The following is a 22,614-nucleotide window of genomic DNA, read 5'->3' on the forward strand; positions in this document are numbered from 1 at the left end:
GTGTTTTGACGCAATGCGGCATGCTCCGCAACCCACGGCAGTCCCTCCCACGCTCCAGCACTCCGCTTTTGTTGTTGCCAGCTCCCACACTCCGACTGCGGAGAAGGTTGACGATGCACCCGTTGGCCTACAGCCTGCCACGGTTGTGCGCCCAGCATGGCTGCCTGCTCCCACACTCTTGTTGTGAGAGCTCCTCCACCCATGCGCAGTCGACCCTGCCAGACGCATGCTGACTCCCACAGACACACGGAGCACTCCGTTGCCGTGCGTGAGCTACCACAAGCTGCCGTGTTTTGACACGGTGTGTCAGCCTCCGCAACCCACTGTGGTTACCGCCACTCGCCCGCAGCAGACTAGTCAGTCAGGAGTTGAGGCTTCCCCACACAGCTTTGGTTGTTGCCAGATCACAGACTGTCAAGCAGTTACATGACGTTGCCTTCTGGTCTGCTACTATGCACCAGTGCTGTATGTCCTCACGCTCCTGTTGTGGTTGACAGTTCAGTTTTTGACAGTTCACAGACTGTCAAGCAGTTACATAACGTTGCCTTCTGGTCTGCTGCTTATGCACCAGTGATTCCCTCACTGAGATAACCTAGCTTTTCTCGGACATGGTTCCTGTAGATGAGAAAGTGCTGTTCTCCCTCCTTCTGATATTCCCTTGAGGACTCTGTCATTTGGAGAGGAGCCTTAAGCTGCTTAGCCTCCTATGGACTTTAATTAAAGCATAACATGCTTCCAGGGATGGTAAATGGTTCCGCTTCAGTCGCTAATCCCGTCTGTTGCCACACCTGCTCCCATAGTCCCTAATGGGCTTTGTTGCAAGACATGCAGTCCAAGCTTAGTCCTTGTTAGAGGATTTTTTACGGAGAAGAACCTTCTAGCCAACAACCTTCCTACCGGTTGGTTGTACGCCCTGTTGACGCTGAGGTATCCTACTCACGTCCGCCAGTTGAGATGGTTCCTCCACCGGTGCGACCCAGTGTGGGTTGCCAGTCGCACGTTGACGTTAAGCGACTCTCGGAGGTGGTTGTGGACGTTCAGTGTGTCACTAGGAAGACGTTCAACAACCAGCAGAGGTGACTTGTTGTGACGCAGTGCGGCAACCTCAGCAACCCGGTAGGGGGTTGTCTGCACAACCCAGACAGTCTAGACAGTTTCGGGTTGTCGCTGTACTTCCTCGCGTCCCCATGGTTGACAGTTCACAGTCTGTGCAGCAGTACCATGATCTTGTGTCCGGCTCCGTCACGCATCCACCAGTGCGACCGGATTCAGCGAGTCAGACGTTGCCCACTCCGTTGCCGTTTCCTCATCAGTTTCGGATGAGGAACCCTCTGATGGGGACATGGCTGAACAAGACGATCATCCCCCAGCCATGCTATCCATCCAGAAGATGCTGAAGAAGGAACACGGCCCTGTCAGGCTGTGGATGAGTCTGGTTAGGACACTGTCATCCGTGGTTCAATTGGTGTCTCTTGGAAGACTACACCTCCGTCCTCTTCGGTATCATCTAGCTCTTCACTGGAAAAGGACAAGACGCTAGAAGCGGTCTCGATCCCGGTTTCCGGAAAGATAGTCTGGTCTGACTTGATGAAAGGACTTTATCAACCTTTGAAAGGGTCTTCCCCTGACTGTTCAGACTCCCATCCACGTTCTCTTCTCAGACGCATCGGACGTAGGCTGGGGTGCGTCCTTAGGCGGTAGGGAATGCTCGGGATTTGGAACTCGAGTCAAAGGACAATGCATTTCAACTGCAAGAAGCTTCTGGCAATACGTCTGACCTGGAAAAGCTTCAGGTCTCTCCTTCAAGGCAAAGTGGTGGAGGTGAACACGGTCAACTCCGTGCTTTGATGTACATCTCCTAGCAAGGAGGGACCTACTCTCTGACATGGTACGAGTTCGCAAGTGACCTCCTCTCCTGTTCAACAGGTCTAGACTTTTCACTAGTAACGAGTTTCATCCAAGGCAACTTGAATGTCTTAGCAGATTGTCTCAGTAGGAAGGGACAATAATTCCAACACATTGGACCCTCCACAAGGATGTATGCAAGAGACTTTGGGTCACCTGGGGCCAGCCAACCATAGATCTCTTCGCAACCTCGATGTCCAAGAGGCTCTCAATACTTTGCTCACCTATCCCGGACCCAGCAGTAGTTCTTATAGATGCCTTTCTACTAGATTGGTCTCATCTAGATCTATATGCATTCCCTCCGTTCTAGATTGTCAACAAGGTACTGCAGAAGTTCGCCTCTCACGAAGGGACAAAGTTGACGCTAGTTGCTTCCCTCTGGCCGCGAGAGAATAACTTACCGAGGTACTTCGATGGCTAGTAGACGTTCCCAGAACACTTCCCCTAAGGGTGGACCTGCTACGTCTGCCACGCGTAAAGAAGGTACTCCAAGGCCTCCACGCTCTTCGTCTGACTGCCTTCAGAATATCGAAAGACACTCGAGAACTAGAGGTTTTTCGAAGGAGGCAACCAGAGCGATTGCTAGAGCAAGGAGAACATCCACCCTTAGAGTCTACCAATCGAAGTGGGAAATCTTCCGAAACTGGTGCAAGTCAGTATCCATATCCTCGACCAGTACCTCTGTAACTCAAATAGCTGACTTCCTCTTATATCTGAGGAAAGAGCGATCTCTTTCAGCTCCTACTATCAAGGGTTACAGAAGCATGTTGGCATCAGTCTTCCGTCACAGAGGCTTAGATCTTTCCAACAATAAAGATCTACAGGACCTCCTTAAGTCTTTTGAGACCACGAAGGAGCGTCGTTTGGTTACACCAGGTTGGAATTTAGACGTGGTTCTAAGATTCCTTATGTCAGACAGGTTCGAACCACTTCAATCAGCCTCCCTGAAAGATCTCACCTTTAAGACACTTTTCCTGATATGCTTAACCACAGCTAAAAGAGTCAGTGAGATTCATGCCTTCAGCAAGAACATCGGATTCTCATCCGAAACGGCTACATGTTCTACATCTTGGTTTTCTAGCTAAACACGAGCTGCCTTCTCGGCCTTGACCAATATCGTTCGATATTCCAAACTTATCGTATGGTTGGAAATGAACTAGAAAGAGTATTATGTCCTGTAAGAGCTCTTAAGTTCTATTTTAAAACCTTTACGAGGCCCGTCTGAAGCTTTATGGTGTTCAGTTAAGAATCCATCTTTGCCTATGTCAGAGAATTCTTTTTCCTATTTTATCAGACTGTTAATACGAGAAGCTCATTCCCTTCTGAATGAGGAAGACCAAGCTTGGCTGAAGGTAAGGACACACGAAGTTAGAGCTGTCACAACTTCCGTGGCCTTTAAACTAATAGATCTCTGCAAAATATATTCGACGCAACCTATTGGAAAAGCAATCAGTGTTCGCGTCTTTTATCTTAAGAATGTCCAGTCTCTTTACGAGAACTGCTACACTCTGGGACCATTCGTAGCAACGAGTGCAGTAGTGGTGGGGGCTCCACCACTACAATTCCCTAATTCCAGAACCTTTTTAATCTTTCTCTTGAAATATTTTTGGGTTGTCCGGAAGGCTAAGAAGCCTTTCGCATCCTACTTGATTTGGCGGGTGGTCAAAATCATTTCTTGAGAAGCGCCTAGATTAGAGGTTTTGATGAGGACCTTTAGTATGGGTTGCAACCCTTCATACTTCAGCTCCTAGGAGTCGCTCAGCATCCTATGAGGATCGCGAGGCTCAGTAAGGAAGACGTACTCAAAAAGGCAGAGTAATTGTTCAAGTCGTCTTCCTTACCAGGTACTTATTTATTTTATGCTTGTTATTTTGAATAACTGCTAAAATGAAATACGGAATACTTAGCTCATAATGTCAACTTGTAATGCTGGTCTCTACCCACCCCCCTGGTGTGAATCAGCTATATGATCATCGGGTAAGTTTGATATTGAAAAATGTTATTTTCCTTAGTAAAATAAATTTTTGAATATACTTACCCGATGATCATAAATTAAAGGACCCACCCTTCCTCCCCAATAGAGAACCAGTGGGACAGAGGAGAAAATTGGTTCTATGTTGACATCGAGTACTTGAGTACCTACTTGACAGATGGCGCTGTTGATGTACACCCCCACCTGTATAGCGATCGCTGGCGTATTCCGCCCGTAGATTTTTTCTGTCGGGCAGCAGGGATGCAGCTATATGATCATCGGGTAAGTATATTCAAAAATTTATTTTACTAAGGAAAATAACATTTTTATCATATATCCATTAATTCTTAACATCCTGGGTAAACCATATAAAATAACAATCTTAATTTGTTATGACACTAGATGCAAACCCTTTTGCTATTTACAGGGATTATACTTTCAGCTAAGCTGGAAGACTAGCCATAAGACTTTTAGCGAGGTATAACTGCCCCCCCCCACACCCCCACCCCCCGTTAGCCCCCCGGGGGAGGGGGGGGGGTTAGCTGGCTACCCTGCTCGCACACACCTGTGTTGTCTCATCCCCTTAGTAGTTGAGTTTGTTGATCAAATATGTTCAAACGTTCCATTCTTCATTTATGTCCAAATTACCTTAGTGTTGGAACTAGTTTGGTGGCCCTATCTTGCACTGCTTCCAGTCTATCTATATCATTCTGAACACTTGGAGCCCAGAATTGGACTCCATATTCTATATGGGGTCTTACTAGTGATGTTTACAGCTGTAGTACAGTGTCTTTGTTTATGTATTTGAATTGTCTCTGTATGTGACCTATTAGTTTTGTGCTTTCTTTTCTACGATAATGATTTTTGGTGGACTTCAAATTTTTGCTAATAATAATACTGAGATCTTCCTCTTGGTCTACACTTTCTATTTCGTTACCTAGCAGTGAGTAATCTGATTGTAGGTTATTATAACCTATGTGCATGACTTGACATTTTCCTTAGTTGAAAGGCATTTGCTATTTTCTGGACCATTCTCCTAGCTTCATTAGATCCTCTCTTAACCCTTTTACCCCCCAAAGGACGTACTGGTACGTTTCACAAAAGCTATCCCTTTACCCCCATGGACGTACCGGTACGTCCTCGCAAAAAAAATGCTATAACAAATTTTTTTTTCATATTTTTTATAATTTTTTTGAGAAAATTCAGACATTTTCCAAGAGAATGAGACCAACCTGACCTCTCTATGACAAAAATTAAGGCTGTTAGAGCAATTTAAAAAAAATATACTGCAAAATGTGCTGGGAAAAAAATAACCCCCTGGGGGTTAAGGGTTGGAAATTTCCAAATAGCCTGGGGGTAAAAGGGTTAAGGCTTCTACGTTTTCTGATTTGGCAGCATTTATGCCTAGTTTAGTAACATCGGCAAATTTGGCTATTCTACTAGTTAACCCTAAATCTATGTCGTTAATGTAGATAAAAAATAGCAGTGGTCCAAGGACAGATCCCTGAGGTGCTCCGCTTGTAACAGCTGCCCACTCTGAAGCTTCTCCATTGATTACAACTCTCTGTTTTCTGTTTGTTAGCCAATCTTTGATCCATTCAGCTGGCTTGTCAGTAATGCCTAGTCCTTTAATTTTTTACCAATAATTTTATATAAGGAACTTTCAGAAGCCTTTTGAAAGTCTAGGTATATGATGTCTATTGCCCTGCTTCTATCATAAATGATAAACATGTGGTAGAAAAATTATGAAAGATCTGTCACATGATCTATTTTGTCTAAATCCATGTTGGCTGTCTATCAGAAGATTGTTTTTCTATATGTATTCTACTATAATTGATTCAGAAATTTTGCAAGGCACTGAAGTTAGACATACAGGTCTGTATTATTGTTATTGTTACTTGCTAAGCTACAACCCTAGCTGGAAAAACAGGATGCTATAAGCCCAGGGGCCCCAACAGGGAAAATAGCCCAGTGAGGAAAGGAAACAAGGAAAAATGAAATATTTTGAGAACAGTAACAACATTAAAATAGGTATTTCCTATATAAACTATAAAAACTTTAACAAAACAAGTGGAAGAGAAATTAGATAGAATAGTATGCCCAAGTGTACCCTCAAGCAAGAGAACTCTAACCCAAGACAGTGGAAGACCATGGTACAGAGGCTATGGCACTACACAAGACTAGAGAACAATGGATTAGTTTTGGATTGTCCTTTTCCTAGAAGAGCTGCTTACTATAGCTAAAGAGTCTCTTCTACCCTTACCAAGAGGAAAGTAGTCAGGTGTATTAGGACAGAGGAGAATCTGTAAAGAACAGGCCAGACTATTCAGTGTATGTGTAGGCAAAGGGAAAGTGAACCATAACCAGAGAGAAGGATCCAATGAATTACTGTCTGGCCAGTCAAAGGACCCCATAACTCTGTAGCAGTAGTATCTCAATGGGTGGCTGGTGCCCTGGCCAACCTACTACCTTGTCAGGTTCTTCTTTGGCTTCCTTCTTGGAGAGACAGTGTGTGTGTGTTTGTGTTTGTTTGTTATAAGGAGTTTATGCAAGTTACAAGGAGAGAGTGTGAGTTACAAGGAGTTTGAGTGAGTTACAGGGAATTACAAGGATTTTGGATGCCCACGCTGAAGCTTCTCCATTGATTACAGCTCTGTTTTCTGTTTGTTAGCCAATCTTCAATCCATTCAGGTGGCTCGTCAATGATGCCTATTGCTCTAATTTTGACCATTAATTTTTTATGAGGAACTTTGTTAAAAGCCTTTTGAAAATCTAGGTATTTGATGTCTATTGCCCTGAATTTTGTCATAAATGCTAATCATATTGTGAAAAAATTACAAAAGATTTGTCACACATGATCTCTTTTGTCTAAAACCATGTTGGCTATCTATCAGAAGTTTGTTCTTTATATGTTCTACTATTGAATCTACTATAATCGATTCAAAAATTTTGCAAGGCACTAAAGTTCAACACAGGTCTGTAGTTGCCAGATTCTTCTTTTGGTCCCTTCTTGTAGATTGGATGAACATTGCCTAGTTTCCATCCTTGTGATGCCTTTCTTTCATTGGTTGTCTTTTGGAACATTTTGCTAAAGTGTGGGGTTATCTTTTCATCTAGTTCTATAATCTCTCTTGGATGAATATCATCTAGACCTGGTGCCTTAGACTTACTGAGTCCTTTAATATTCTTTGTGACATCATCCATTGTAAAAGTGATTTTATTTAATGGTTGTGGGCCTTCATATTTGGTAACTGGTTCGAAGTGGGTCGTTGATTCTTCCCTAGTGAATACAATTGTAAAATATGCATTCATCATTTCGGCTTTTTCCAAATCATTTCTTATAAGATTACCCTCCGAGTCTCTTAATGGGCTAATGTTTTTAATTGTTTTTTTTTACTGTTTACATATGCAAAAAATTCATTTGGGTATTTTTACCAGCAGAAGCTACCTTTCCCTCCACTGATCTTGGCCTTTCTAACTAGTTTATCTACTTTTTGGCCTAACTGTGGTGCTCATAAATTTCATGAATTGAAGGCTGTGGACCCATTGATTTATGTTTGCTGTCTCTTTCTTATTGCATTGGCTATTTCTCTGTTGAACCACTTAGGTTGTGGAGTTTCATTTGGTAAAATTTTTCTATGCAGTTTACATTTGGCCCTTTTTTCTTTATATATTTCTACAAAGGAGTCCCATTGTGTATCCATGTTCCCTGTTTTGTCGTATTCTAAATTTTTGGCGTATTCCTTCAGTTTTATCCAGTTACTACATCTGTAGTCAAACTGTTTAATAATTTTCCTCTCTTCTAGATGAGGAATATTTACCTGAAACCTAACTATTTTGTGGTCACTTTTGTCAATATTTTTGCCTACTGAAACACTGGATACTAAATTTTCTTCTGTTAGCACAATATCTAGTACTGTATGTTGTTCCCCCTGGTTGATTTATCAACCCACGGATGGAGGAATTCATTGTTGACAAATTCTAGTAGCCTATGTCCCTCTGTGTTTGATGTAGAATTCATAGTGTCCCAGTTAACTGCTGCATTGAAGTCTCCTATTAGGACAGCTAACTTATTGTTAACTTCTTGTCCAAGTTTTCTATACAGCTCTTCATCCTGTTCTTGTGTTGGATGTGCTGGTCTGTATATTACTAGTATGGGCATGTTTTTTCCTATGATGTTGATATTTGCACCTGTCACTTCACATTCGGTTTCTAATTTAATTTCTATGGGGTTTAAGTGATTTTTAACATAGAGCATTACCCCTTCACCTTTTTTTGGTAAGGCGATCCTTCTTGAAAAGCTTGAAACCTAGGATTTTGTAATCTCCAATAAAATCCTTTGTTTTCTCTTGAATCCAGGTCTCGGTAAGGCCTATGACATATAGTTCCTCATTAGCTATCATCATCCTAAAGTTTTCCATTTTGTTTATCTGACTGAGCATTGAATTGTGCCACTCTGAGGAAATTTTCTATCTTTTTTCTCTTCCTCTGTGGCTTTGCTAGTTCCCTAATTTACTAGTGTTTTAGTTTTACTTTTATCTGTATTATCCACGTTTTCAGCCAAATTTCCTCCAGTGGTTTTGGAGGATTTTCTAAGGGTCTAGTTTGTTCTTGCCTTCTTCTCTAAAGTGTATTCCGTCTCTTTTGTATAATTTTCTCTTGCCGTAGGAAGTGTCCCACATATCTATAAATTTAACTTTCTTTCTCTGGCATGTGGCCTTAAGCCGTTCATTTATCTCTATGGCCATACTGAGGATGAAGTGACTTGACATTGAGTCTTGGGAGAATACCTATAACTATAGTACTATTGGTCTTGTTTCTAGCTGTTTCATCAGTTTTTCTAGTTGTTTTACCAAAAGTTCTGTTTGGCCAGCAGTATCCTTTCGTGGGAATAGGTAATTTCCAGTTGCCTGAACAATAATAGTTATCTCCTTGTTCTCTGTTGTAGTTTTACTAACTACTAGCAGTGGGAGAGTTTCACCTCACTAAAAGTCTTATGGCTAATCTTTCAGCTTTGCCAGAAGTATGATTCCTATAAATAGCTCTAGGTTTGTATCGTTAGGAAAAATACAAATTACTTTCAACTTTGTCATGTTTGAACCTCTTGTTACATTGGTGTGTGGTTTCATTTTGTCTTGTGACAAAGATAGGCTTATGCCCCACTGCTGCCCAACCAGCAGACAATCAAAGAGCTATTCGAGAATAGTTTTCAATATGAAACCCCTATAGAGTTGTAGGGCAATCAGTACTGTATGCATTGCAGTACTTGGGACTGCACTCTAATCATTAGTATTCTACTATACAGTACCTCTGTAATTGCTTCCTTTCTTCCATCTTCTTGTCCAACATCTTAAATTTAACTTCATTCTGCAACTGTGGGGTTTTCCCTATTGCACATGAGCAGTGGATGCTCTCCCAGGTCCCAGTGCCTGGCCTTCTGACCCCAATTCATAAATCCAAATTAAGTATGAAACCAAAATAATTTAGTCAGGTACATTATAAAATGATGCCTGATTTTTGTGTATAGAATATCAAAACAATACATTTTTGGAAACTTTATTGTATAAGCAATCAGAAAAACAATGTTTCAATTTGCCCTGTTACTTACATGACCACCCTCATTGATTTTACAAAATGGCTGCTGTGGAAAAGTTTTCTTCAGTGTCTCGGCTTTTGAATAACTTGGAAATGTGATCTTGACTGGTAAGCCACCATTTCGAGAGAGAGAAATCCAATGTTATCAAAATGAAAAGGCAGATGCAACCAGAAACTTCTTTAACTAAATTACAGTAGAACTTTGCAACAACCAAAACTGGTGTTGCAGACTTTGGATATAATGGACTAAATTCCTATATAGTAACTAGCATAGTGTTCTGCTGGCAGAAGTCACTGTAAGTCCATAGTTTTGAGATATTTGTAGTTATTTATATGAAGATGATAAAATCATTTTTAACTTAAACATTATTCGATAGTATCAATGAAATTAGTAAGTACTGTACGTATTTGCAAAAATTGCTGTAACAAATACAGTATCTTGACACATCTGCAACTATGATGATCGGATTACTTGGTAGTTTAGCTCTGAAAATGCAAGCGCTGCATTTTTCAGAAACTTGAATATTGATGAAAGCCATTTTTTCAGCATCCATTTTGTAAAATCCGGGATGACAGCCATATGGGATTGGGGGAAAGTTGATACATTTTTTTTTCTGATTGCTTATGGGGTTTCCAAAAATGTATAGTTTTCATATTCTCCAGTATAAGAACAAATATGGTGAACCTGACTAATGGTGAGTGATGGATTTGAGTTGAGAAAACCTAATATTTGTAAATCATTACGTACTGCGAATTATTTTACAAGGAGTATAGACACTACACCATAAGTTAATTTATTTTTCAGTCATAAATTATTTATATCATCATTTCCATTGAAGTCATTTTCTGTTGGATTTGTCAGTATTAATTACATAAACCAAGTTTGTTTTGGTTTTTCCTATACAGTACTACAATAAATCATCATCATCATCATCATCATCATCTCCTCCTACATCAATTGATGCAAAGGGCCTCAGTTATATTTTGCCAGTCATCTCTATCTTTAGCTTTAAAATCAATACCTGTACTTCTCCTTTCATCACCTCCTACTTTATGCTTCATAGTCCTCAGCCATGTAGGCTTGGGTCTTCCAACTCTTCTACATCCTTGTGGAGCCCAGTTGAAAGTTTGATGAACTAATATCTCATGGGTAGTGCAAAGAATATGTCCAAACCATCTCCATCTACCCCTCACCATGATCTCTCCACATATTGGCACTTCGAGTAATCTCTCCTATAGTTTCATTTCTAATCTTGTTCTACCATTTAACTCCAATATTCTTCTGAGGGCTTTGTTCTCTAATTTACAAAATCTGTTGGATATAATTTCATTGTCATACCACATCTTATGTCCATAGATAAATAGAAAGAAATATTTGCTAAGCTATAATTTATTGAATATAGATTTTACCCTCCTTTAGTTTTGGTCTTTCTTTTAAGACAGTCTCATAAAATTGAGTTATATGATTAGAGCTTTGGGATTTTGTTGAGTGATCATAACAAACTAAAATAAGCTTTCCAGTAGTAGAGTTGAAAATTGATGGAAATATACTGTACTTTACTTGCAAATAGATAAGATATAGCTCACTTAATGCTGATTTTAAAGGTATTCCACACTAATGTTTTTTTTTTTTTTTTTTCACGTAATCCAGCTGAGGATGCATGGGAGAAGGGAGATCTTTCTAATGCAATCATGAAACTCAGAACGGCAATTAAACTGGGATCAAAAGTGTACTTATCACAAAATCACTTCTTCCTCACTCTGAAAGATACTCTTGCAAAGATGCTAGCAGAATCAGGTATGTAATGTCATTTTTAGTGCTCTCGGTTGTTGTTTACCCTTTTACTAGTCTTTATTGAAATTTTTTTAAATATTTTTCCATAAGTGGTGAATTACTTTAATCTTGTTGCAAAATAAATTTAGCAAACCAATTGCATTCAATTTGTAGAAGGCTAAAAACATTCATATTCTGTCAAGTGATTTGACCAATGTTTTATTAGCGAAATGCCCCTAATGTTTGCTATACTGTGCCTTTTATTTATTTCTATGAACCTCCCCTGATGTTCATATTGCTTCTTCCCTAGAAGCTTGGTTTATCAACTTTTATCCCTAATATTTAAGTAAAAGTTTCCTTTTTCTTTCTTTTCAATAGACACATGCTTCTGATAAAGTAATAAAACTCTAGCAGTGACATGCCATTGGCTCTGTTATTTCAGTCTCTCAGTCATATTGATTTGAAAAAATTTGTTCCCTCAGATTGTTCAAAATTTTAGTGTCTTCTAAGACACCCTTCTCTGAATTTGTTAGCAATTACTGCATGGATTGTTCAAGGACATGGTTTCTGGCTAATCATGATCCAGATTCTCTTGTGTCTCATGGTGGGAGAGTGCTTGGATATAAATAACCGTTGTGAGAAGTGTGAATCCCTCAGTGTTCCTCTCAATGGCTCCGATCAGTTTGAAAGTTCAAAGCGTAAAAGGGAATGAACTTGCTTTTAGTTCTGGTGGAAATCCAGAGAGGACTGGGGTAGTTGATTATAACAAGAATAATGACAATAACGACACACCATCACCGTTATCTAATACAGCAACTTAACCAGTCAAGTTTTGATAATGTAAAGTTTCAAAAGCTCCAAATTCCTTAGCTTTATTTATTAAATCTCAAAAGACTAGTAAGTCTTCTCTAAAAGGCTGTAATTCTGATATTACATTCCCAGTTTTTAACCCCAACTTTACCTCTAGAGTTATGTCTAGTCATAAAAGTGTTCCATTCAGTAAGGGCTCTGATGGTTCTCTCCGACTTGCAGATTCAAGATCCTTTTACAGAGCCTCAAATTGATTAATTACTTTAGACCCTTCTGCTGCTAAATCCTTATATTACCGCAATTCTAGTTGCTCTTTTAGACAACTAGATTGCGAGGCAGAAGATGGAATTGGTAGTCTGCATCTTAATATCCCTCCACTCACTAAAGTAAAAGCTATTAAACATCTGTATTACAATCTGCAATCGACTAACACCCCAAATAACTCGCTGTACTGTACTACATTGTTTTCACGTGGTTTCTATCACAGTATTGTAGTTTTTATTGCTTTATATGGTAACTGTACAGACTAATATAGCTTCAGTACAAGGTAATGACGCATAACACTCAAGGTGGCACCTCACCCTCCTATGTTTGAATAATAACAAAACAGTTGTTCCTTTCTAACAACATTCACTGAAACTGTATTGCATATTATTGCAATATACATATACAGTTCACAGTAATATCACTACAGTATAACTTAATTAGCTAAGGTGAGAAGACACTTCACTCGTAAGTGATCGCTCTCTTTGCAAAGTCGCCTCACAACCCTACCAGTTTGTCACCTAATGCGTAGCCTGTATCTTCACAAAGTACAGTATTTTGTATTTGGTACTCCCTGTAAATACACTTAGTAGTTCTGTAACAGTAAAAAAACAAGATTAAATCAAAGTACTGTATGTACAGTTCACTTACGACACCAATTACCATTTACAGTTTTACAAAGCAAAATGTCATGACGCATGGTGCAATCCTTAAGGTGCAGCTGTAGCATTCATGATTAAACAGGATCTGTACATGTACAACCCTAGAAATTCAATATTTTTTTACCAGCCAGCTGGACTAGTAACTTAAAGTTACTAGCCAATCAGAAAATTAACTAGCTAAGAGTATTTTGATACTGATATTTGATTAAAATTGAGAATAACTTGAAATCAAATCAACAAAATGTCATGCTGTAAAGGTACATTAATTGAAAAGGATATTTACCTTACTGGGATATTTCACATTGGACTAGAAACTGAATAGGCAACAATGTAATTGGATACAAAAAAATACCGTCATAATCCTAAGCACCACAATATTGAATAAAAAAATTTTTAGCTCCCAAAATATAATACAGTGATGCCTCGCAACACAAAATTAATTGGTTCGGTAAGGGCTTTCACAAAGTGATTTTTTTCGTGTAGCAAGTCGCCTTTTACATGTAAATAGCCTAATTCGTTCCAGACCCTAGAAAAACACCACATTTAAAGGATTATAAAAAGGATATGTGCCACTAAACAGTACTAAATATATGAAAAGTACTGTATTTTGATCATTTGATCATAAATTAACATTGATAATCTGAAAGAGAAGTGTTTAATTGGAGCAAACGGTAAAAGTACAGTATTAAAAATGTGGAACCTTACCTTTGGAGTGAGGTGATGTCCAAGAGCGAAGTGCGGGGCGGTAGAGGAGGATGAAAACAGCGGAAAACGTTTGCGTACAAGTGGCAGAAAACGTAAACACTTAATATCACAAAACAGATTTATAAATGACAGAAAACATTAACACTTAATTTTAGGAAATGCAGCTACAAATGGCAGGAAATATTAACACTTAATTTTACGATAAACTTTAAATTATTATTATTATTATTATTTTTTTTCTTTTTTTTTTTTTTTATTACACTACGTATTTTCTTCATCACTTCCACTTTTCTTTCATTTCTTAGCTGGCACTTGGTTTGCTTCTACCGAAGGCCTCTTACTAAAATATTCGTCCAAAGAAGCTTGTTTCTGCCTGCTTCTTACAATTTTCCTGAGCACACACAACCGCATGCCAGCCTCGTATTTCTTGATTATTTCCATCTTCCTCTGCATGGAAAACATCATTCTTTCTTTCCCTTGACATCAGCGACTTTCTTGGAACCCATGGCTAATGATGTATTGTAAGTATCACACGATAACAGTACGTACTGTAAAATTGTTACAAAAGCGAAATCACAAACCCTAAGTCAATGCGTACAATACCGTTGCCGGAACGAGAAGACATAAGAAAGCCGATGCGTAGATGCACGATGGGGTACAGTACACTAGATGCCGACCAATAGGTGAGCAGGATTTCATGGTGGTAACTAGCATCCGAGTAGGGAGAATTTTAAAATCCGTTGCTGATACGGTCGGGCTGTCGCTCCGTACCGCCTTTCGTTGTCCGAAACATTTTTCGTGATCCGAGTCGTAAAATTCTTCGCATCTCCTTTCGTAAAATGAAAATTTTGTAAGCCGATTCTTTCGTAACTAGAGATTTGACTGTATAATGTTTGGTGGAGCAATGTTTTGTGTAGAAGACTAGATTATATTCATCAGTCACTTCAACATCAGATCCATCTGAATCATACTTAGACAAAAGAACTTTTTCTCTTTATCCATTGGGTGAATTTGTTGGCCTCTTTTGTGACAATCCACCTGAACTCCACAGATGGATAGCCTCATTTGGGTCATGTGTAGAAACATCAGGGAGATGTAAGTTGATTAACATCAGATCTAAAAAGAGTATTGGCTTAAAGGCAACTCCTCCAGTCTCTTTGATCTCCTTCATCTCACTGAATCCTCTCTCACAGTCAGCTGAGAGGACCGAAACACTAAGAGCTAAGTCCATTAGTGACAGGATATTCTTGAAGGAGAATCCATGCTTTAAAATCACCTCAGCCCATGTCTACTTCTGTATCATTGTCGTCGGCGCCCACTCGTGTCCGAGTATTGGGTTCTGTCGTTAGCCATCAGCCTCCTATCTATGGGGTGGGTGCTTATGCCTGATGTGGCTGTTAAGTCCTAGTCTGTGGTGGAAGAGTCGCGGACAGTGTTCACAAGGGAGGGTAGGTGGTGGGTGGGGCTGTTCTAATCGCTCTCTCCTTCTTCTCCTCCTAGCCTCCTCATTTTGTCTCCTCCTCTCCTCGAAGTCCACGGTGCCATGGTTTACTGTACTTCTCCAGGTTTTCCTGTCCCTGGCTGTTTCTTCCCATGAGGAAGGATCGATGTCAGTTAGAGCCAGGGTGCGCTTTAGTTGATCTTTATAGCGCATTTTCGGGGCTCCTCGTGGTCTGGTGTCCTGGGTCAGTTCTCCATAGAATATTTTCTTTGGGAACCTAGATGGATCCATCCTATGCACGTGTCCTATCCAGCGGATGATGGTGGCCTCCACGCTGGTCAGCGAGGCACGTTCTAAGACTTCAATGTTGGTGGTGTGGCTCTCCCAGGAGATTTTCAAGATCTGCCTCAGTTTCATTTGTTGGAAGCGTTCTAGGTTTTTAATATCGTTTCTATATAGCGTCCATGTTTCACATGCATACAGGAGCGTGGAGAGGACTACTGCCCTGATCACCATTATTTTGGTGGTCATTGTCAGTGCGTGGTTGTTAAATACGCGGCAGTTGAGTCGGCCAAAGGCGGAGTGGGCTGCCCTGATCCTGTTCTCCACGTCCTTTTTGCTTGTGGGAGCTGATGTTAGGATGCTCCCTAGGTAGGAGAACTGGTCCACCTTTTCTAACGGTTGGTCATTCATTGTGGTATTGAAGTTTGGGAGCATCAGTCCTGGTGGATGTTGGACGAGGGTCTTGGTTTTATCTGTGTTGACTTGCATCCCAAAACGTTCGTAGGCAGAGTTGTATGCATCAGCTGCAGGTCCTCTGCCGTCTGACCTGGGGTGGCATTGTCGTCAGCATACTGCAGTTCTCGCACTGCACACAAGGTGGTCTTGGTTCTGGCGCGGAGTCTGGCGAGGTTGAAAACGCCTCCATCCATGCGGAAACGTAGGTCGACTGAGGGTGTGTCTGGGGGAATCTCGTTGAGCATTGCTGCGGTGTATAGCGAGAAACACGTTGGGGCCAGAACACAGCCCTGCTTCAGGCCGCCGTTGATGGGGAATGGGTCTGAAAGAGAGTTCTGGTGGCAGACTCTCCCTTCCATTCCGTCATGGAGGGCACGCACCAGCTTGACAAAATCGGGTGGGCAGCCATATCTTTTGAGGACAGCCCACATGGCAGGTCGAGGTACTTTGTCGAAGGCCTTTTTCAAATCCCAGAAGATGAACATTATGGGCTGTTGTTGTTCGAGGCTCTTCTCTTGTAGTTGTCGCGCACAGAAGATCATGTCTATGGTCCCGCGGGAAGGTCGAAAGCCACACTGGGACTCTGGCAGGACGTCTTCTGCGAGAATAAGGAGGCGGTCAAGGAGAATCCAAGCGAAAATCTTACTCGCGATGCTTAGTAGTGATATTCCCCGGTAGTAGTTACAGTTCTCCCTGTCTCCCTTCTTGAAGATGGTAACGATGTTTGCATCGCGGAAGTCACTGGGGAGGGTCTTGGTCTCCCATATTTTCAGTATAAGGAGCATCAAACGGTTCCTCAAACCGGGGCCACCGTGAGTGAGGAGCTCCAACGGGATGTTGTCTGGCCCTGGGGCTTTGCCGGGCTTCATGCGCTGCAGGGCCTTGTTGAAGTCATGGATGGAGGGTGGTAGTGCCATCCAGTGACGGACGGGATGCTGCGGGGTCATTCGCAGGAGATCGTCTGGGGTGTCTGCTTGGTCATTGAGGAGGTTCTCAAAGTGAGACCTCCACCTGGCCAGGATGCTGTCGGTGATGGTCGTGGCCCCATCCGCGTCCTTCAGGCTGCCCACTGATGACCGTGTGGGACCGAATATTTCCTTTGTTGCTGCATAGAAGCTGCGCAGGTCACGTTGGTCAGCGAAACTCTGTATCTCTGCAGCTTTTCTTTGCCACCAGGTGTTCTGGGCTTCACGGATCCCTCTTTGGCAACAGCTTCAGCCACCTTGTGAGCACATTTGTTAGCTGCTGTTGGTTGGTTTTCCAAAGTCAGGCGTGCTTGTCGTTTGGTTTCAATGAGAAGAGAGATGGTAGCATCATTCTCATCAAACCAATCCTGTCGTTTCTTGGTGGTGTAGCCTAGTGTTTCCTCCGCGGCACGGGCCATGGCGTTTCTGAGGGTGGTCCAGTGGTGCTCAACAGTGGCCTGACCCACGGGGTTTGCGAGGTGTTGTTCACAGGCCTCCTTGTAGTTCTGTGCCACCTGTGGGTTGCGGAGCTTACTACAATCAAAGCGTTGGTGTGGTACGCTGTCAGGTGCCCTTCTGGGTGGTCGTAGGGTCGTCACGGAGAGTCGGGAGATGAGAAGTCTGTAGTCCGTCCAGCAGTCGTCTGCTCCAGGCATGGATCGGGTGATGCGGACGTCTCCTCGGTCTCTGGCTCTGGTCAGGACGTAGTCCAGGGTGTGCCAGTGTTTAGACCGTGGGTGTCTCCATGTGGTCTTTTGTCATTTTGGTAACTGGAAGATGGTGTTGGTTACCACAAGTTGGTGTTCTGCACACAGACCCAGTAGGAGTTGGCCATTGGCATTGCAATTTCCAATGCCATGGCGGCCGATGATTCCCTCCCACAGGCGATGGTCTTTGCCTACTCGGGCATTAAAGTCGCCAAGCACAACGAGCATGTCATTGCCGGGCATTGCCTGGATGGTGCGGTCGAGCTGGGTGTAGAAGGCAGCTTTGTCATCATCGGTTGAGGTCATAGTCGGGGCGTAGACAGAGATCAGGGTAAGGTGTCTGTCCCGCGTGATGGGGATGCGGACAGTCATCAGGCGCTCACTGATGGCCTTGGGAGCGAGGTTGTGCTGCTGCACTAGCTGGGAACGGATGGCGAAGCCGACACCATGGATGCGAGGCTCCTCTAGGGCCTTGCCTTTCCAGAAGATAGTGTAGCCTGTTCCAGCTTCCCTGATGTTGCCCTCTTTGGGTAGTCTGGTCTCGCTAAGAGCCGCTACATCAACATTGAAGCGGGCTAGCTCCTTGCAGACGAGGGCTGTACGTCGTTCCAGGCGGTTGGTGTTCGTCACGTCTTGGAGGGTGCGGATGTTCCACGCACCTAAGGTTAATATTTTTTTCTTGTTGTTTCGACCGCATTAGTGGGATGTCCGCCAGCCGCGGTGAGCTGACCAGACGGGTTTGCCGTGTCCGATGTTTACCCCACCTTTTCTAGGGGCCTCCCCATGTGGGGTGAGCTGCGGTGTCCTCAATAGGCCAGCCCAGTCACGGGTCCAGCTGCCGAACTCTGGTGTCACGGCACCGTCACCAGAGAGCGACTGAATCTTAGACTCGCCGCCTGAGTGCAGTCGTGGGCTAAGGGCTTCCAGCTATCCAGGCCTGCCCCCTTCACCCATGGTGCTGTCGCCTCAGGACTTGGTGGTGGTGGTGATGATGATGATGATGATGGTGAGAAAGAGATGAAGAAGGGTGGAGGAAACGACAGAATGCCAGTAGCTGGGTATATTGTTTTGGGTGGTCGTGGCTTTGCAACGGCCACGCACACACACTTGGCCCACACCGTTTTCACCGCGGCTCAAGACATATGAGACAGGCGGCTTCTCCGATGTTGGTTGCATCGGGCTGCCGGGTTCTTGTTATGTCAAGGCCCGCCTTGTTGCCTGCCCGACAGGCATTGCCCTCTTCCGCCGGCGCTGGGAAGCTCCGCCGTTGGGGTCTTGTTTGGTTTGATTTTGGAGTTTTCCTTCTCCTAGCCTTTGCCTATCTTAAATAAAGGAGAAGGCCTATAGGGGTCCAGTCTCGGTCTGGTCTCTCAGAACTGGCCTTAGTGGTATGGTTGAGCCTGCCAGAGTGGATTGTAGATCTGTACCAAATGTATACAGTAAACATTTCATCTTTAAATGTCTTAAGTTACTCAAATGTTTATCTGTTTATTTTAAGTAGTATCTGCCTATACCTTGGCACTTTTTTCCTCATCTCAGGTGGCGGCTTAACATCTTTAGGAAATTCCACATTACAAAGCTGTTTTGACTTGATATCAACAAAAACTTTTGTTTATATGGACGATATTATTATTATTATTATTATCATCATCATTATTATTATTATTATTAGCTATACTACAACCCTAGTTGAAAAAGCGGGATGCTTATGCCCAAGGGTCTCCGAGTATTGAAATCTGCTTGTCATAGGTAAGATTACGTGATGTTCAATGCAATGCGTCATGTACATATGCAGTGGTAATAAAATTTAGCTTGTAAACATCTAACACGCTTACTGTTTAGCGGCTTAGTTAACAATGTTTAAATGTTGCTTTGATGTATATATTTTTAACCAACAAGCCTAGCCCTTTATTGGAAAATATATTTTCAACTAGACAACCCGGCTGGCTTGTAACTATTCTATCGCCAAATGAGAAATTAGGTTGACTAGGGCAACCGGACTATAGCAAATTTCAAGCCATGATGTTCACATACTCGTACATACACAGTGATTAACAAATCCTTATATAACTTGACACTTGTTGCTTGATAAACAGTAGTAGGAAATACTGTCACAATAAAGGACATTATGAGAATGAGAAGAGTCAGTCAGATAAATGGCATTGTGCAGGGAGGGATATGGTGTTGAGGTTGCGAGCAGCAGTCTTAACCTCAAGGTTAGAAAACATCAGGCTGTGAGCAGTAATCCTAACTACAAGGTTAGCAAACATCGGGCTACAAGCAGCTCTCCTAACCACGAGGTTCCGCAAAGAATTAAAACTTTAAAATTTATGTAGATCACAGTACCATGGAATATCGAAACCAAGGTGACGGAGGTCTGTGACATATCATATGATTCCCTTATTACTAGTAAAATTTGATAATTTGCATCATGTTTCGGGTGGCAGTGCGCTTCTTTCACTTGTATGCTCATCAGGGATTAACTAAAGTTGCGTAAATGTAGGCGCTATTACTTCTGCTAAAAAAAAAAGTCCCTTAAACCTAATGTGCCGCAGTTCCTATACCCAGATGTAAACAAACGGGAATGTTAAGTAATTCCTGGAATGCTCTTTCTGTACAGAAGGATGAGGAAGAAAACACAGAGGGAGACTATGAATGTGATGAATTATTTCTTTCAAATCTTATGTAACCTTATCCTTGGAAGATACCCTGATAAGGTACCTAAGGTAAGTTCATGTTGCTTATTCTGCCAAGTCTTTAGAGACAGCTACTTCCAAGACAATTTATACCATTCAGTTCTTCAACTTTGTCTTGGATAGAATCTGTAAATTATTGTCTCTTAATACAAAGAAAGACTAGTAACTCTGGTTCTTAATTAGACTTTAGGCCATCGATACCCTAAAGAGGTTCTACTTGTATAAGACTAATCAGTTACCTAATTTTATTCTAGATGTCAATTTGATTTGCTTCAGCCTATCATTACTTTTAATAAAGGATTATCCTTAAATCCAGACCTTGCAAGCTGGGCTACTAAAGAAATGCAGATTGTAGAAAATAAAGTAGGAAGTGGTCTTGAAGCACTGTCCTTTGCTGAATCTATAATAGAGGTTACTGCTAATCTAATAGAGGAATTTGTGGGCTATCATGATTTGAATTTAATTTTGGATGCTCTGACATGTTTATGTAAAACTGTTTCAGAAGGGGTTCTGGAGTTTTACCAGCCTTTGTGTGTTTTGTGATTAAGAAATGAGAGCAGTTTTGTGCATCTATGGTGGTAACAATCTTTGAAGAGTAAAAGTCATTAATTTCTTCTATTTGTGTGCCTGTTTTAGATGTTAAACTAGGTAAAGTAGTTGTTCTAGTCAAAACCAAAACTTAAACTGATCCTTTGAGGTCTTTTTCTAGAAAAACTTAGGTTTTCACCGACAAGTCCACAGCTTATACCTCCTCAGAATTATTGCCAGAGTTATTTTCGTACAAGTGGCAGAACATTACAATTCCGATCTAGTAAACATTCCAGAAAGGTTCCCAAATGGTATGACTGTCCTTCTCAACAAATTCTTGCAGAGGGAATGCTTTCCCACTTCTATCCCATTCAGGAAAGCCTTCATCCTGATCTGTGGGTGATAGCTGTAGTTAAAGAGGGTTGCCAAATTCCTCTTAACATTTATTTCTCCCTTGTCCAAAAAACCAATTCCATATCCTAGTTATCTTACTAATACAGCAAAGGCTCAGATTTAATAACTAGTAAATGTAAACCATCTAGAGAAAGATCTGATAAAAGGTCTTAAACCATGCTCTGTTTTACAACAGGTTATTTCTAGTCCCCAAAATTTCCATTAGCTGGAGAGAACAGTTCTAGATGTCTCGAACCAAAAAAAATTTTAATCTCACAAAGTTTTCATCGGAAACACCCTCAATAGACCTCTCGGATACATATTTTCACATTCTAATTCTTTTCAATTCGAGGAAATATCTTTTTTCATCAACGGATCAAAACTTCCTTTCTTAAGTTTAAATACAGATGGCATATGCTCTTTGTTAGCCAAATAAAGCTTTGCCACTATCAGTTTTGCTTCCTCCTTTCCTCATTTCACTGGAATATCTTCAGAGCCAGATGTGCAGCCCAGCTAACCTAATTTTCAACCACACTTGCTCGACAGTTTTCCTAGGTCAGACGTGGTCACTAATTTATGATATTTTCCACTGATCTGTTTAAGAAAATTAGATATACTGTAGTTTCATGTTAGATATTTGGCACTTTCTTCCCTCTCAAGGGCTTACTCTTGCTGTAATTGCCACTATAGTAGCTATTAATTCCCATTACCACTACTTTTTTATATTAAAAAATCCTAGGATAATGATTTTGCTCTACACATCTCAGATAATGATTTTGCTCTACACATCTCAGTTATCAACTTGGTTGTATAATAAAAAAAAAATAGTATAGAATAATTCCAATTTTTAAAAGTTCATTTTATCAACCTAGTCATAAAAATCCATGCTAAAAATTTTTTTTTATCTATTTATAGGTGATTTCGTGGCTTGTTGTGATATATTGAGGGAATGCGTCCGCTCTGTTGAGTATCGATATGGAACGCAAAGTGTTGAGCTAGGCCACGAGTTGCTGAAGTTTTCTGATGTTTTGGAGCAAGCTGCTGGGAAAGATGACAGGTAGAGTACAATTTCCTTCCTACTTAAATGGCCAGACATTGATTATTGCAAATCTGCAGCCAGTAAACTTCTAACATGAAGTTCTTTTTTTGGTAAATAGTTGACGGAGATGAAAGATAAAGATTAATCAAGATTAATATCATCTTAATATCTATTGGTGTTTTAAAAGAAAGTTAATAGACAAATTTTTGTTTTAAAAGAAAGTTAATACACATTATTTTTTTTTTCCAGATTTAATGGCGAACTCCACATGGTATCATCTAGGATTGACAAGATTTTTACCATGAATTATGGATCCTTGTGGAAAAAATACCTACGTCTCTAGGTATTGTATTTTTTTCTTTTAAACTTAGATATGTTGTCTTATTTTCCTGATAATTAATAAATATCTTGAGAAATCAA

The 22,614-nt window shown here is 41.3% G+C and overlaps 1 protein-coding gene across 2 annotated transcripts in view; it reads left to right on the plus strand.

The window, feature by feature from the left end:
* Positions 1-22,614, plus strand: part of LOC137654530 (SET and MYND domain-containing protein 4-like) — an 87,130-nt gene extending 64,516 nt beyond the window's left edge. For both annotated transcript variants that reach the window (XM_068388238.1, XM_068388239.1), the window contains exons 14-16: positions 11,124-11,270; positions 22,071-22,212; positions 22,444-22,614. In XM_068388238.1, the coding sequence (XP_068244339.1) occupies positions 11,124-11,270; positions 22,071-22,212; positions 22,444-22,537 (383 nt within the window). In that variant the 3' untranslated portion in view covers positions 22,538-22,614. The remainder of the gene's footprint in view (positions 1-11,123; positions 11,271-22,070; positions 22,213-22,443) is intronic.

Source organism: Palaemon carinicauda, chromosome 15 (assembly GCF_036898095.1).
Source record: "Palaemon carinicauda isolate YSFRI2023 chromosome 15, ASM3689809v2, whole genome shotgun sequence".
In the NCBI taxonomy this organism is placed as follows: domain Eukaryota; kingdom Metazoa; phylum Arthropoda; class Malacostraca; order Decapoda; family Palaemonidae; genus Palaemon; species Palaemon carinicauda.